A 15602-nucleotide genomic window follows, 5' to 3' on the forward strand; every position below is an offset into this window, starting at 1 on the left:
CCATTACCACATGCTGTAGTGTACCTGGTTCATCCATGAATAACTTAAAGAACAGCAGTTCTAAACTGACTTCGTCCACAACACTGCTGATGTGGCAGTGGTTAGAAGAGTCAATTTTTTTTTCCCCATTGATATACAATATGATTAATGCTGGAGTGACCTCAGTGGGGGGACATCTTGATGTCGTGGTGCACATAAATGCATTGTCTCTGATAAACGAGTAAAACGCATCTAGGGACACATGTGCACCACTACGTCAAGAGGTCACTCTTGAGCACGACTCATAAAATATATGGTTCTCCGCCCACTACCACATCAATTCAGTGTGGAACGAAGGAAGAAAAGGAACCGCACACATGCATAGAAGATGCTGCACATTAAAATTGTTAGGAATCAATGAGTCTCATAATCCTGAGGGGTGCTGCAGCAAGGCCAGATTCCCCAACAGATGAAAAATAGTCACATCTAACTAACTTGAATTGGAATAGAAAAAGAAAAAAACCAAAATTACAGAAGAGAACATTTAACTCTCACAATAACAACTGCCATATACCTGTTACTTCCTGCGGCACCCCAGTTTTTTTTGTAAACACACACAAAGATCCTAAAGTAGTAGTCTCCATCCCTTTCTTTATTGGACAGATCAATATATCTTTTGCATCAAGACCTTTACCGGCTGATTACACCCTTAAAAATTCCACTTCAATGAATCAAGAAACATCATATGCATCCCCTCCCTTATTTATAGGATAGGTCAGAACTGCAAGCCATCATGGTGAAAAATAAAAAGATAGTATTCCTTTCGCTCCCATTGGTGTCATCTTTCTTGAAATCAATCAGATATTCAATGGTTCCGCCTCGGTGTCCCTGTCCTTCATTGATGTCCAATCTTGTGGTTCTACGCAGAAGCAAACATCCACGATGAGAGGAAACATAGCATGCAACAAAAATACCATAAATATATGGAGTATCAACAAATTCTTGAGGGAAAATTCTGAGAATCATGGATCAATTTTTGCCTCAAAATGCATTATATCATAACACATAAGGTATCGTGTCACAAGTCGTGTAGACCAAGTTGGTCTAAATAAACTTATTTTAAGTCCATAACTTGCCTAACATCAAGGTCTCAATACTGGTATGTAAAGTTGACCAAGGTGGCCTAAACTAACTTTATTTTTAAGTCCATAACTTGTCCAACATCTAGGTCTAATACTGGTATGAAAAGCTGACCAAGTTGGCCTAAATTAACTTATTTAAGTCCATAACTTGTCCAACATCAAGGTCTCAATACTGGTATGTAACTTACTTGACTTGTGGTTCTCTGCAACCACCATGAGCCGCCTCTGCAAGAGCGATGCCACAAAGAGGAAAAAAGAACACATGCCAAACATCACAGTGATGGGGAATGCATCAACCTTCAAACAAAAATTAGATAAATTGTTAATAACAGTAATTTTTTTTTTTGGAAGATGGGAAGGGGGGTTCCTGGGGGAGTTCATGCAGTGTATTTTCTGTCCTTACATTGTATAGCACGATGCACACAAAGATGTTGAGAGGAATGCGGAAGAAATTCATAATGGTGCTTCTGGACTCCTCTGGGATGTATTGGGACCTCATCTTCATGATTGATGGCCAGAATATCCCCACACAAGCCTCAAAGGCACAAAAGCCAAAGAGCTGAATAGAACCTGCAAATGAGATGCTTCCACCTTTGACCTTAGAGGGTGGCACGATGAACTGTTCCATGATAGCAGGTAAAGTTAGAAAGAAGTGGGCCCCATGATTCTCGTAAATGATTGGATCAAGAAATCAGATATCTTTATGGAGTGTGGAGGAACTGGGATACCGTGACGTACACTGGTGATAATGGGTAAGAGGAAAGTGAAGGCGGAGATTGAAAACACAATCTGCATGTAGCTCTCAACTTTGAAGGATGCACGGGCAAGAAGCCGTGATGCGATGGAGCTTCCCAACATCGAAGACAACATGAATGTCGCAAAAATGAAACCGTGGGGTATGTCCTCTTCATTAGGACTCAAAGCAGGGGTCCAAAGGAACACGAATGTGTACATTGAACCTTCAAACAAAGATTGTATTGCACCCAGCAATGCAATTTTCTCATCTGAACCCACAAACCAGATAATATTAAAAGGGATTCCAAGGTAAAAAGGAAAAAGAAAGAATATCCAAGGCATCATCCAGATAGACCATAAAAATGGTTTACAAACAATACAATGGGTGCATAAGTAGCATGGTGGGACCAGAACATCTCCTAGGGAAGAAATGAACCCAATTGGATGATCTTAATCATACAAGCTATGAACATTCTATTGGGTCTTTCACCATTTTTTTGACCTAGCAAAATAATATTTATCTAAAGTTATTTATGACCATCCAATCAGATTGATTTTTAGAATAGTAGATGACCTTGGTAGCCATCAAATGTTTTTATTTTTGATAAGTGAAAGGATGATGGCAAGTTTCTTATCCTGGATCTGGAATTACCACACAAAAAATTATCAAATGTTTTGAGTCTGATCACTGTTCTTGTTGCACAGATATTAGTATGCAATTAGAGGATGGTTGTTTCGAGTCTAGAATGTGGGCATACTTGAAGTTCATCAAAGAATAAAGATAAAGGTGTTCAAGGTAAAATGTGGTTAGACATTCACCTGAACCAATGGCTACTGCAGCACCCTTAAACTGGGTAAGCAAGTCCTTGCTCTCCGAAGGGTCTCCATAGTTTTCACTCCATGATGATAAGATGATGGCCATACCAATGGCAAGAAAACATGCAGCGGCATCAAATGGGGCCACAGGGCCAAATCCAAGAGTATCAGCTAGCACATTCCCAAACAACCCAGAGATAATGGCAACAAGACCATTGCCAAAAAATATCGCCTTGGAGAAAGTTAGGGAGAGCCATTGTTGTTCAAACCCCCTCTGCACAGGTGAAATAAATTGAGAAAAAAATTATCGGTATCAAAATACAATACGAAATCCATGAACCAGTCAGGGTGAACCTGAAGACCATCGGTCAATGGAAAACAAGTAAATGTGACAAACCCACAATTAGAAAGTTACCACATGGGACTCGGGATATTTCCTATTATAATCTTGACCCAATTTTACCCAATTGGAGGTGCAAAACAAGCACCAGAATTACATTGTTGGGCCGTTCCTAGAGTTTACCAATAGAACCATTTGATTCTCAAACAATTAGAGGACGGATGAATCAGTAACCAGTGTACAATGCAATTTAAGGAAAGAGTTACGACCCCCACCTTATTGTGTTCTGCAACAAGCCATGATTCAAATGCTGAAAACAGGAGAGAAGTGGCAATTCCGCCCAATATACGACCAATCATTAAGACTTTGTATTGAGGAGAATGCTTAGTCATGCAACTCAAAATGTAGGTAATGCAGTAAGTCACACATGCCCTTTTCCGACCCCTGAATTTGATGCATAAAGGTATTGAAATTAGGAATAAATATGAGTTGGTTTATCGTTAAAGAATGATAAATGAAATTCTGAAGGAAGTCTCACTGTTTGTCAGCCAGGGATCCAACGACCGTCCCAAACAACATTGAAGATCCAAAACCGGCAATAAAAAGTTGTCCGATCTCTCCTTTCCCGAAACCATATTGGCTGTACAGGTAGTAAACATAAGGACCCTGCAACCAATCCCCAGCTATTGCCACACCAACACAAGTTATTAGTTAGAAAAAGAAAAAAAGAAATCCGATCTTGCGACTTCTATCCTGAGTTTGTTTGTCAAGAATTATAAGAATGGTTGATTTCTAGAAATTGGGGAAGACAAGATCTACAATTCAATTTAAATTTGCAACATGGAAGATCGAGGAAATTTATCAAGAAGCCAAATCAGAGATTCAAAGAAATTAATTACAGTATTAGTGAAAAGAGTTATCCACACACACACACACACACACACACACACACAGATGCGATCACAATCAACATATCAATGGCCGTACAAGACAACAAACACAAGAAATCTGGCTAATCAGAACCCTAAAACTAACCAATTAAACAAACATTTCACACCCATAACAGAAAAGAGCACAAAAATCCAGATCCCACATCTTAACGACTCAGATAGGAGCCCCAAAACCCTAATTCCCAACATTCTAACAAGCTCAAATGAAAAAAATTACTCAAGTAACATCATATTCAAACCCAAGCATTGATCTGTTATCTACTTACTTATAACTACAAAATTACAGATAAACGGATCCAAACCACATTAGAATCAACATAAAAGAAGGAACCCAGATTTGAATCTCGGATGAAAATGTCAGATCTAGCTTACCCATCATGAGAGAGTAGACAAGGACATAGTTGTTCTTGAATGAATTAAAGGCCGTGGAAGTATTGATGCGATCTTTGTTGCTCTTGCTGAGCTCCAAGGCTGCAACCACCACCGAAAGAAACCCGAAAACGAGGAAGTAGAATATCTCCATTGTTGCAGATCGATCTCTCACACACACAGAGAAAGAGAAAAGAGAGACAGAGAGAGAATGACAACTCTTTCTTGGGTCCCTCCTTTTAGCGAAATTGAGAATGAGTGGGAAAGAAAATAGAGGCAAAAATGTTATGGTTTGTGTGACGTCACTTGTTGCAATATAAGGGCCTTATTCTTTCAATTCTACCATCCAGTACTTAAAGAAGTTGGGTTGTTAAACGACTCCACATAACATGTCGCAGCACATGGCACAGTATTAGGGTCCAACCAATGGGCATGGTTATTAACATGCTGCCAACTTTAGACAAATATCATTCTTAAGAAAATTTGACTAGGTCAACAGTGAGTTTATCATTGTGTTCACACTATATTAATATACTTTGACTATATCAACGATCCTGATTGATCGATGGATGCAAATGTAACATGTCATGTCTCAACTTGCCTATTTAAAATTTTTTTTTAGTTTGACAATAAAATGGTCAAATCGTGTTGATGATCTAAATAGATGGTTTGGCCACTAGAGATGAAGTAGTGGGTGCGATCTCGATCCACCGACACTTGGGTTGGATGTTAAAAGAAATAGAGGGAGATGGGACGTGCACAAGTAGGGCTGGCAATGGGTCGTATAGTACTCTTATCCTACCTAAATTATTTGGGTATGGATACAAATTTTTTATCCGGTAAAAAATTTTGATAATCTTATTTGTAGTTATTTTTAATCAAATATTTTTAGAATCGAATATAGATATGTGTCATATCTAACTTGAAAATTCGTTTCTTTGAATTTAATATGGTAAATTCACAATAAATTAAGATTTTTCCATCATCTTCACAACGAAACTTATATCCACTTGGATATCTGTTTGAAATTTGTTTAAAAGTCGGATAAAAATAAGTGGATAAATAATTAGATATGGATATCCTTATATCTCACCACTTATGGTCTATTTGATTATTTAAAAAATTAATCGATTTTTTCAAAAAGAAAAATTATCAGCATGTGGTTCATTACTCACAATCTGAGTCTTGCATCAATAAACTACTTCCATATACCATGATGGAGCAATTTAGAAAACTGAATAAGGTTACCTCCAACAATTATGAGTAGATATGGTTATATATACATTGTGTCTGAATGTATATTAGTGTGGGGACAGATGGGAATTATTCTGCATTAATTTGTGTCACATGTTGATCGAGAGTTTGTCAAGAGCAACATGTGGATCATAAAAATCCCAAAGAAGAAAGTCTATCAAGTGTGAATTCAACATCACATGAACTAAAATGATAGTAGCTATTAGTTCCTGAACAAATAACCATACTTGCAAAATGATTGCATGACACTGCCCAAATATGCATGCGACAATTAACTTGATCGTCGGATTGCATTCGTGTTTATAGATTCTTAGAAGCATAAGCTGAGCAGATGGTCAAGGAGTAGGGATACAAAAAAAATAAAAATAATTTACAATTAGAAATAGATTTTGAGGAGGAAAAATATGATTTAAGCATGTTACATTGGCGATGCATACTGGTATAATCCATAGATTCTCACCATAAGGTACTCTATGATGTAAAGCTTAATGGTATTCTTGGACCAAATGCGGTACTTAACCCAACCCGTTAATACAGGATTTGAGTTCTCGTATAGAGTCGTGATAATCTGACTCTCTCACGTGGCATGCTCTCCTGACGTGGCATGCACTGAACCATAGACTTTATGCCTTGGGATACACAATTGCACATCCCCATAAATCCTTGCAGTTGTGTATTTTGATAAAAGAAAATCTATGGTTGTGGCACATCGGAGTATCATGAGTATGCCACGAGGGGGGTGTCAAATTATCATTGCTTTAGTTGGGGAAACCTCCAAGTAATTTTCAATCTAAGATTCATTTTTAAATGGAGTAGTGATTTTTTTACTCCCTCACGTGACATAATAAAAATACTCTCCTAATATGGCATGTGCAAGAATCATATATCTTTTTGCCTTGGGATACACAACTGTAAATATTTATGGAGATGTGCTTATGTACATCCCGAGGTAAAAAATCTATGATTCTAATACATGCCATGTCAGGAGAGTATTTTGGGTGTGGTTCTACCTTACTCCACTTAAACCTGATTGGATGATGGCCTCCTACTCTTGACCAATTTTGTGTGGGTATTTTTTTTTTTTATATTCTTTTTTCAGGATTTGTTGCATAATGATGCTGAAATGTAGTAATCATTTTAAATCACCTTACCTCGGATGATATTTCTGTAGTTCATAGTAAAGTCATGATTCATTATGGTAAATGTAGTCTCCTCTCTAATGATTCTATTTGACCATAAGGTTTTTTTACTTATCTAATTGTAATGCTAAGCTATCCTTAATGATTCTGACTAGTCTTATTAATATAATGATGAAAAAAGATCTTACTAAATCTCATCCACTGTCTAAAAGATCTCGAGATTTATAAAATAAGTCTTTGAGATTTGCACAAATAAGAAAACATGAATGATTTGATTGATATTTATCTAAAATCCAACAGATAAAACTTGTCAATCATGTTGATATTTTGTATTTAGTTGGTAGGTAAATATTACAGGATAGAGGATTGAGAAAAGTTTGCATTTTTTTTTTTTTTTTGATTCTGATAACGAAGGGTATCCGAGCCAGCTTACGCGCACTAAACTAGTCCCTACACCAGACTAGTGCATGGCCACCAAGATTTTTTTTTATGGGTAGTGGGATTCGAACTTGAGAAAAGCTTGCATGACGGTGCAAAAAAGGATGAGAGTAACGAAACTATGACACTCCCAGGCACACAGGATCTAGACTCTTCATTTTTGTTAGGGTCAAAATTTCAGGATGAGTGGAACATGAAATGGTCCAAAAGAAAAAGGGATTCTAAGCAAAACTAACCCTATCGATCCCTAGGAAACTTTAATACATTTGAGGTGATGCGGAAAATCTTAAAAAGAAAAAAATAAAAATAAAATGTAAAAGAGTCAAGACTAAACTTACTAGGTCAGTAAGGATTTCAGATTCCACCCCCCTATTAAGGGTCTTTGAACTCACCTCGTAGCATCCAAAAACATGATCCGATTTTCAAGAGAAAAAAAATTTCAAAGTAAAATTATTTTTACTTGCTAAATTTCAATTTTAAGTTTGGGTGTTACGTATAGAATACAATAACCAATTATTTTTAAAATCTTGAATAAGCTCAAAACAAATTGTTCGGTTTTTTGGATTTTGTTAATTTGTATCTTAAGAGCACACGTTAAATTGCATTAAATACATATTGTAATTTGAATTTTGTACTAAAACTGCCCTCAAAAGAATATTTTTTTTTTTTAATCAAAAATAACTTCAAGTGGTTGTTACCCATGTGTATTTAATGTATTTTTTTTTTCTTTTTAAATCTGAGTTTTTCAAAAAAAAACTTAGAGGGGATAGCTGATGTGATAGTCCATTTGAGGAAAAGAACCTTTAGTGAGTAAATTTTACTAGGTTAGTAAGGAAAAAATTTCTCAAAGAGTAGAATGGGATGATTGGGTCAAAGACATCCATCCAATCAAGCAACTTTTGGTGTTTGAGATTTTTGTTTTGGTCTTACGATCCAACCCCCACCGAATAGCAAATGTTACTAAAATGTTCCTACATATCAACCAACTCAAAAAGTCTTTATGTTCTCAACATGGAGAGGGGGCATTTTCGTAGTTCTACTGTGGGTACCAAAATTTCATGCTTAAATCAAGGGCACTGTTCTTCCCTCAATAATCTATATGGTACAAGTAAGCAAGAGAGAGAGAGAGAGAGGAGAGAGAGAGAGCACAATTATAGCGCCGACAGTGTTTACTGCTTAATAAAGTCCAGTCTCTCTCTGTCTCAGTCTCAGTACATCATTTTAAAGCTGGAGTGCAAGGAAACCAAAGAAGCAACCCAGACTGGCTCATTTAGGGGCCTGTAGTTAATTTTGGTTGAAAAAAAGAAAAAGAAAGAAAAGATGCAAGAAGAAGAAGACATGAAGAAGAGTGGGTTGGAGGAGGAAGGAGAAGAGAATGTGAGAGTAGGAGTAGTGGGGGGTCATCCTCCTCCTGCAGAGAAAATAGACTACGTATTCAAGGTGGTGGTGATTGGGGATTCAGCGGTGGGTAAGACACAAATCCTATCGAGGTTTACAAAGAACGAGTTCTGCTTTGACTCAAAGTCAACTATTGGGGTAGAGTTCCAAACTAGAACTATCATCATCAACGACAAACTCATCAAAGCTCAGATCTGGGATACTGCTGGCCAAGAAAGGTAATCCTTAACCTTCATTAATTAAATAAAATGGACATTGATGATGTTTTATATAAGATCATCGGATGTACTACTACAGACTACACTGTGTACAGAGACCAACATACTTAAAAAACATTCTGATCATCATAAGTGATAATGATGCATGCAGTGCATGATTCAGCATTATTTCCCAAAGATATTGTGATGTTACGTACGGAATACATACGTAAAATCTCAAGTGTCACCTGCCTTCCCCCAAATCTAATCTAATTACCAACTTATATTTGTGTGGGGGTCCATCCCAAAAATGTGTGGGTTCATCATATAAGCGAGCACTACTAGTGTTTTGAGAGATTTAAAAACAAAGGAATATTTGTGTTTAATAGAAATTTTAGGCATGGGTTTTCTTATGCTAGATTGACGTCAGCAGGGGATACAGATGCATTTTACTCTGTATCTTGAGAAAAAAATAATAATAAAAATGCATCTACGGGCATGCACGCCCCCATCACGTCAAGAGGCAACCCCTCCCCCACCCCATGTGTCCCCACTGAGGTCACTCCAGCATTAATATTTGTTTGTCTGTTGTTTGTTGTTAAGGTAATGCTAAAGTAACATGCGGAGTGTATAAGAACCAACCATAGATGCTTTTCATCGAGATACAATATCTCGATGAAAAACATTAAGTATATTATTAAAATTATAAATTTAAACCCATCTTTTAACATAATCTGTTTGGGTGTGGTTGGTGACGAGGCACCATCATAAAACAACTGACACAATTTCCCATGTATTAATTTAGAGAGCTGCTATTGGCACAGCTAGTTTTACTTATTACAGCCCAATTAAAATTAAAGAAACTAAATGAATGATTGATAATAAGTAAAAGTTTGGGTGCAAATATAGAAGGTCCCTCTCTTCTTTTTTTGGTGCACAATTTCTATTTTTGGGGTTTAGGGTTTCAAACGAAAATTGTAAACCAACAACTATTGAAATTGTTTGAATGAGTGTGTTATTATATAGAGATTATAAGCTAAGAAATTGGGGTGTGATAAATAATATAAGAAATTCTACTGAAATAATTAAAAGTTGGTGTGCCAATAGCAGCTCTTTTTAATTTATTCAAAATAAAATTTTAGTATTTATCCCAAAGAAGCCCTCGTGAGGCTCACACTTTGGCTATTTCTCTTGCATTTAAAATGGGACTAATTTCACAATACTAGTAGGAATTTTAATAGATCTAAATCTCCCTTAAAATAATTTAATTTTTGGAATAAGGTTTTGTTATCCAATAATTACCTACCAATGCATCAATCACCTTCCAATTCCATAATATATGAAACTGTATTTATAGTTTGAGATATAGAGCAGATTCTGGGATGGTATTCTGGGGAATAGTGATGCCATATGTATTCGCATGGTTTAGCCAAGTTTGGGTGGCCAACCAAAAGAAGTAAACCAATTAAATCAATTTGAGTGATAAGCGATCAGGATCATTTGATCAGTGTTTTTTTTCCCTCATGGGCCCAGGTATCGAGCAGTTACGAGTGCGTACTACAGGGGGGCACTAGGAGCAATGTTGGTATACGACATCACCAAGAGGCTGAGCTTTGATAATGTAGCAAGGTGGGTGGAGGAATTAAGGTCTCACGCTGACAACTCCATTGTGATCATGCTGATTGGAAACAAGGCTGATCTCACTGACATCAGAGCAGTTCCTACTGAGGATGCTGTCGAGTTTGCACAAGAAAAAGGGCTCTTCTTCTCAGAGACATCCGCACTCAAAGGTGACAACGTGGAGAGTGCCTTCTTTAAGCTGTTAGAGGAGATCCACGGAGTGGTGTCTAAGAAGGCCTTGGAGTGCAAGCAAAGAAAAACTGATGGTGATGATGTGGTGTTGATGCTCAAAGGATCAAAGATTGATGTTATTTCAGGGGCTGATTTGGAGATGAGTGAGTTGAAGAAAGCGTCGTCTTGTTCTTGTTGATATTCGCTTCGTCCCATTTCTTTTCTTTTTTTATTTTACTATGAATTTTCGGTTTGACTGGCGATGCTGAATGATTGCAGGAGTTCTGTTTTCATATAATAGTAAATTGTGTTCCTCTTTTAACTGTTTTGAAGTGTAATATTCTTATATTTACTTTACGTATACTTCTCATAAAGCAAGCAATCTAATTCTAGATCCACTAAATAAGTTATAAAGTTTCCCCAGCCCAGTAATATTAAGAAATAAAGAGATGGTGGAATGGAAAACAGTAAAAAAGTACCTTACTCAGGTTTGTCCACCTCATTAGGACCTTAGGCTGCCACGTGGGGTGCTTGAACAGAAAACCAGATTGTTAGTAATCAAACAATAGTGACTGAACTTGGAAGTATTGGCAACCTACAAACACCATGCATGCTCAATCATAAATGGTGTATAAAGTTAGATCAAACCCTAATTTTTCGAATAAGGCTTAAAGATGATGAATTATACCGAGTAAAGAAATAATGCAAATGTTCAACATTAATGTCAAAAAACAGTGCCTAGGATAGAATACAAAGTTGGGAATACCAATGAAGTATAACAAATTTAATGTGAAGAAAATTGGTTAATCAATAAAAATCTTAAGTCTACTACAGATCAGCATAATAAAATACTTTCTGTAGTGTAGTGTAGTAAATCATACCAAAATTGATAAAAACCCAATCTGATAAATAAAATTTCAGCCAAAGCACGGTAAAACTGCATACAGTAGCATGCAAGTTAAACCAATAACTGAAAAGAACATGGGCACTCTGACTGCCACTTACAAACAAGAACGCTATTGGTTAAAATGCCGATGATACCATCATATTCTGTAATTAATGCTTCAAGCCACCCCTTGCCATAGCCAGAGCTCCCTCATAACTATGATTTCCACCAATGAATCCGCTCATATGAACAAACACACAACCAGGAATCCCACTCTCCTTGGACAGTTCTTCATCTCTCAAACCTCTCCACTGAGCTGGGAGAGGCTTCCGGCTTTCGAATTTATCAGGAGATACTGCCACTGCCTGTACTCTCCAACCTTTGCTCCTATCATCCTACAGATCGACACCAAACTGAATACAGGCTATTTTTATAAAAGAAAATTTGAAATTCATATGTAGGCATATGGATAAGGCTGTCACAACCCCATTGCCAAAAAGTGACATGTGATGCAGGACAACTAGCTCTGATGCCGAATTGATGAATGATGATTAGATAAAGCTTTTATTGGGTTTGAAGAAGGGTTGAAAGATGCTGGAAGAGGGATTTTACGATCTAGAACGAGGGTTTTAGGGGTGGAGTGATCTTTATTTGGCTGTGGGTTTATTTACCCCTCCAAACAAAAAAAAGAAAAGAAAACAAAAACCCCCGGCTCCAATGCAAATCTTCCAAAAAAATCCATCAACTTTTTTTTATTTGCTCAAAGTGGCATATAGAAGAACTTGGACTTTTTTCATAAGGAGACAATGAATCTTTGATGATTTAAAAATTAGTGAAGTTACTGAAAATACCAGTTGGTCCATATGAACAATACTAAATTATGCTGGAGAATAGATATGATTACCTCATAAAGAACATATTTGATGGAAGGATCAATCTTCATCTCCTCCTCAAGTTCAAATAAATGGAGCTTCCACTGTAGAACAAATCAAATTCTATAAGAATGTTCTGAACATTAAGAAAAATCAGCTATATAAGTACTTTTTATGAGTCATTATAAGATATTGAAGGACAAATTTTACAATAGGAAGGGGCATTTTAGTGCAAACCAATTATGTATATTCAATGACAAAACTTTAGGCAGAATTGAATGGAAAAACAGGATTAGTCCGGCCAATCCCAAATATTAGGGATGAGGCTTTGATGATGATGATGATGTTGATCACACAACATTTACAGGTGCGCAACTGTTTAGACTGTACCTGTGTTGAACTTGCAGAAAAATGAAACTGAAAAAACTTAGATATAGTGTCATGTACCCAACATTGTAACCAGATCAATTCCCTGTTGAGGAGTGTCCAATAAATTGGAGCAACAAACCAAGAAAGCCTGAACATGCTTTAGTGTCCTCAAAACTCATCAATGATTATATGCTTTGTCAAAGGTACCCTCTTTTATTTGGTGTTAAGACCAATAAATTAAAAGGGTCAAGGAATTTTTTGTAGAGATACAGCTACACTGGTTAAAGACCCAACATTTCAAGAGCCCTGAGAAACAACTTCAACTCTCTAAAAGAACTAACAGGAAAGATGAAAGATCATATTTCTAGACAACCACATCCATTTCCAAAGGTGAGATTCTTGAAGCAGGTAAACAAGGAGAAACCTATGTATTTGTTTATTGCACAAACTGTTTGAGTGGGAGACTCATCCATCACCATTTTGAAAATGACTTGTGCAACATCAGCCACTCCTAAATGAATGACTTCAGCCACTTGCCCCCAAACAAAGTCAAGATTTCTCCACTGGTATCAACACATATAAACTGACATAAATTTATACCAAACAACACATATAAATTGCAAATATATTATGCCTACTTACAGGGCAAAATTTATTCAATGTCATGATTTCTCCACTGGGATCAACATCTCCTCTTGCTTTGAGGCACTCCATAACAATTGACCGTGCCGGTAACCATGATTTTGCATGAAATCGGACATTCTGAGAATAGAAAACTTTTGTTAGTAATAATCCCCTTTGATGCCTTTCAACCTTCAATATTACAATTTTCAGAGATGTTTAAAGTTAAAAAAGTCTTCTATTGAGAAATAGGCAATTAGGAAAACAATTTCAGTATAGAAGAACATCACTATCATATGCAAAGCTCTTGAAGAAAAATTAACCTCTAAAAATTCATTTCCTGCGAGAATCATTGCACGTTGAAAGGCCTCATTTTCTCTCTCAGGTGACTGATCTGGATCCATCCAGTCCAAATTAAATCTTCCAACTCTTGAAGACAAGTTTGTGTTGCTCACATATCTTGGAGGCAGATCTGTATCATATTGATTAATTCCATTGTCAATAGCATCAATCGCCTGTTGCAAGTAAAAAGTATCACACACCATGAGTCAAGCTAACACATTTATCTACATTGTATGAAATGATTTAATCCGTACATAAAACAGCTGGCAAAACTTTACAAAATTTAGCGGCATATAAACTCTATACCTCCATAAAGCTTTTATAGACAGCTAGAAATAACCGATGAACATCCGGGTGTCCTTGATCTAGCTGAAGCTCCTTTGCAATTATCTCCAACCCATAATGCTAAAGCAAGAAAACATAAATTGGACTTTCAGGTAACACAAAGGATGATTTTAAAATAGAGTGAATTGAATCTCATACATCTTAATTAATGGAACAACTGGATTATGTCTTTAGTTATGTTTTATTCTTTGGCAGAACTTGATTCGTTTAAAACAATTAATTTTCATCACAACTTCAAACTCCAAAAGTGGAGAGATTTGGAGAGAAACCCTTTTAACATATTTTATAATTCCAACTCTGCCTTTTAAGACATTTTAAAATTCCAAAGCTATCCCAATTGCTCTCCTGTCAATCCAAACATGGTGGAGAGAAACTGAGTTTCTCTTCCCTCCACTTCTCTCAATCCAAACATAGTGTTAAAGAAACCAAATCTGAAACCCGAACATGTTCAAAGTAGTGTTCAACTTGTAGTCTTGTGTTGGTCAAAGAACTTCAAAGAACACTGAAACAAGTCCAAGCCTTTCTTGATAGTTGCAGAGAGAAGAGAAAAATCTGTTCTAATGGAAACTCTGAATAATGGGGATCAACTTTTAAACCCTTAAAACACACATAAAAGTTGAAATGTTAGAATACCTTGTAGACAAGCCCAGCACTACTGAGTTTGGTTTTGAAGCCATGACCGAAAGCCTCATTAAACCCCTTCTGGTGATGATCATAACGATCACGGCTTGGATCATACACGCCTCCAACATCGAGTACCGCATCAAGTGTCTCCAAAACCTACATATAGCACCGTAACAATCCAATTATCAGCCAAACCAACAACTTTACATCGAAAAAAGAATAAAAAATCTTTTTTTTTTCTTTGGGGGTGAAAAAGCTCATAATCGAGACCTGAAGATCTCTGGTGCGAACAATTTCAGCGCCAGAGAACTTATCAGTGAGACGGATCATGAAGCAACCGAGAGCTTCGTCGCAGTGAAAGCTACCATTGTGAGTGCCAACTCGCTTGGGAGGTGTACTAACAGGGGAACCCGACGAGAAAGGAGAAAACCTAGAATTACTGGGAGAGGTCGCCATGAGAGGAAGATGGACGATGCTTCTACGGAAGAAGAGGTTCTGATTCAAGCCTCTAACAGCGAACATTACTCAGTTATTCTTAAATACAACATGAAACAACTCCTCGTCTTCTCTATCATTATTCATTATAGCGTATCGTATTCCCTCTCTAGTTGACGGTAGAGATCACGTGAAATGGATTAAACCCTAATGGGCGGCGTCATCAGCATGGGGCATTCGATTTGCACCCACCGTTTTTTTCACTGCACCACCCTAAAGAATCAAATGATTCTATTGGCACACCAGCTTTTACAAACAACATACCAATCCTTTTGAAGATTGGTGTGTATTAGTAAATGTTGGTATGTTAATAGAAGTTCTCTAAACAAATTGTGAAATAATGAAAGAATAATGCTAAATTGACCTCAGGGTCGGAGTCTTATATCGCACTTCTTGACATGAAAGTGTATGGGAACCATAGATGCTTTTCACTGAGATACGAGCGAAAAACATCTATCTTTCCTATCCACTTTCATGTCAAGAAGTGCAATATGAGGTTC

General features: G+C 36.9%; 3 protein-coding genes across 3 annotated transcripts; 1 reads left to right on the forward strand and 2 right to left on the reverse strand.

Annotated features, from left to right (window-relative positions):
* Window positions 1-466: 466 nt before the first annotated feature.
* On the reverse strand, window positions 467-4588 carry LOC147389967 (uncharacterized). The gene is made up of 8 exons (XM_086418494.1): window positions 4335-4588; window positions 3551-3695; window positions 3288-3456; window positions 2676-2946; window positions 1860-2125; window positions 1525-1740; window positions 1310-1418; window positions 467-898 (listed from the first exon to the last, which is right to left on the reverse strand). The coding sequence occupies exons 1-8, from the start codon at window positions 4483-4485 to the stop codon at window positions 837-839; spliced, it is 1389 nt and encodes a 462-aa protein (XP_086274620.1). The 5' UTR covers window positions 4486-4588; the 3' UTR covers window positions 467-836.
* A 3713-nt stretch (window positions 4589-8301) lies between these two features.
* Window positions 8302-10866, forward strand: LOC147389968 (ras-related protein RABA3-like). Its single transcript, XM_086418424.1, has 2 exons — window positions 8302-8778; window positions 10291-10866. Exons 1-2 carry the CDS (start codon window positions 8483-8485, stop codon window positions 10745-10747), a joined length of 753 nt encoding a protein of 250 aa, XP_086274550.1. The 5' UTR covers window positions 8302-8482; the 3' UTR covers window positions 10748-10866.
* A 569-nt stretch (window positions 10867-11435) lies between these two features.
* LOC147389969 (uncharacterized) lies at window positions 11436-15214 on the reverse strand. Its single transcript, XM_086418423.1, has 7 exons — window positions 14878-15214; window positions 14617-14763; window positions 13945-14043; window positions 13620-13811; window positions 13318-13437; window positions 12339-12410; window positions 11436-11829 (listed from the first exon to the last, which is right to left on the reverse strand). Exons 1-7 carry the CDS (start codon window positions 15127-15129, stop codon window positions 11605-11607), a joined length of 1107 nt encoding a protein of 368 aa, XP_086274549.1. The 5' UTR covers window positions 15130-15214; the 3' UTR covers window positions 11436-11604.
* Between the last annotated feature and the right edge of the window lie 388 nt (window positions 15215-15602).

This window comes from Akebia trifoliata, chromosome 12 (assembly GCF_017979445.1).
Source record: "Akebia trifoliata isolate Shusen 1 chromosome 12, ASM1797944v1, whole genome shotgun sequence".
In the NCBI taxonomy this organism is placed as follows: Eukaryota; Viridiplantae; Streptophyta; class Magnoliopsida; order Ranunculales; family Lardizabalaceae; genus Akebia; species Akebia trifoliata.

What these genes read in the sequence shown, in the direction of transcription:
- LOC147389967 (XM_086418494.1), bottom strand. Translation starts at nt 4,485, where the DNA reads ATGGAGATATTCTACTTCCTCGTTTTCGGGTTTCTTTCGGTGGTGGTT. An exon ending in TGTGCATCGTGCTATACAAT is followed by an intron (nt 1,419 to 1,524) that starts GTAAGGACAGAA and finishes TTTTGTTTGAAG; the next exon opens with GTTGATGCATTCCCCATCAC. An exon ending in TGCAGAGAACCACAAGTCAA is followed by an intron (nt 899 to 1,309) that starts GTAAGTTACATA and finishes GCTTCTGCGTAG; the next exon opens with AACCACAAGATTGGACATCA.
- LOC147389968 (XM_086418424.1), top strand. Translation starts at nt 8,483, where the DNA reads ATGCAAGAAGAAGAAGACATGAAGAAGAGTGGGTTGGAGGAGGAAGGA. An exon ending in GATACTGCTGGCCAAGAAAG is followed by an intron (nt 8,779 to 10,290) that starts GTAATCCTTAAC and finishes TCATGGGCCCAG; the next exon opens with GTATCGAGCAGTTACGAGTG.
- LOC147389969 (XM_086418423.1), bottom strand. Translation starts at nt 15,129, where the DNA reads ATGTTCGCTGTTAGAGGCTTGAATCAGAACCTCTTCTTCCGTAGAAGC. An exon ending in TCTATAAAAGCTTTATGGAG is followed by an intron (nt 13,812 to 13,944) that starts GTATAGAGTTTA and finishes TACTTGCAACAG; the next exon opens with GCGATTGATGCTATTGACAA. An exon ending in CAGGAAATGAATTTTTAGAG is followed by an intron (nt 13,438 to 13,619) that starts GTTAATTTTTCT and finishes TTCTATTCTCAG; the next exon opens with AATGTCCGATTTCATGCAAA.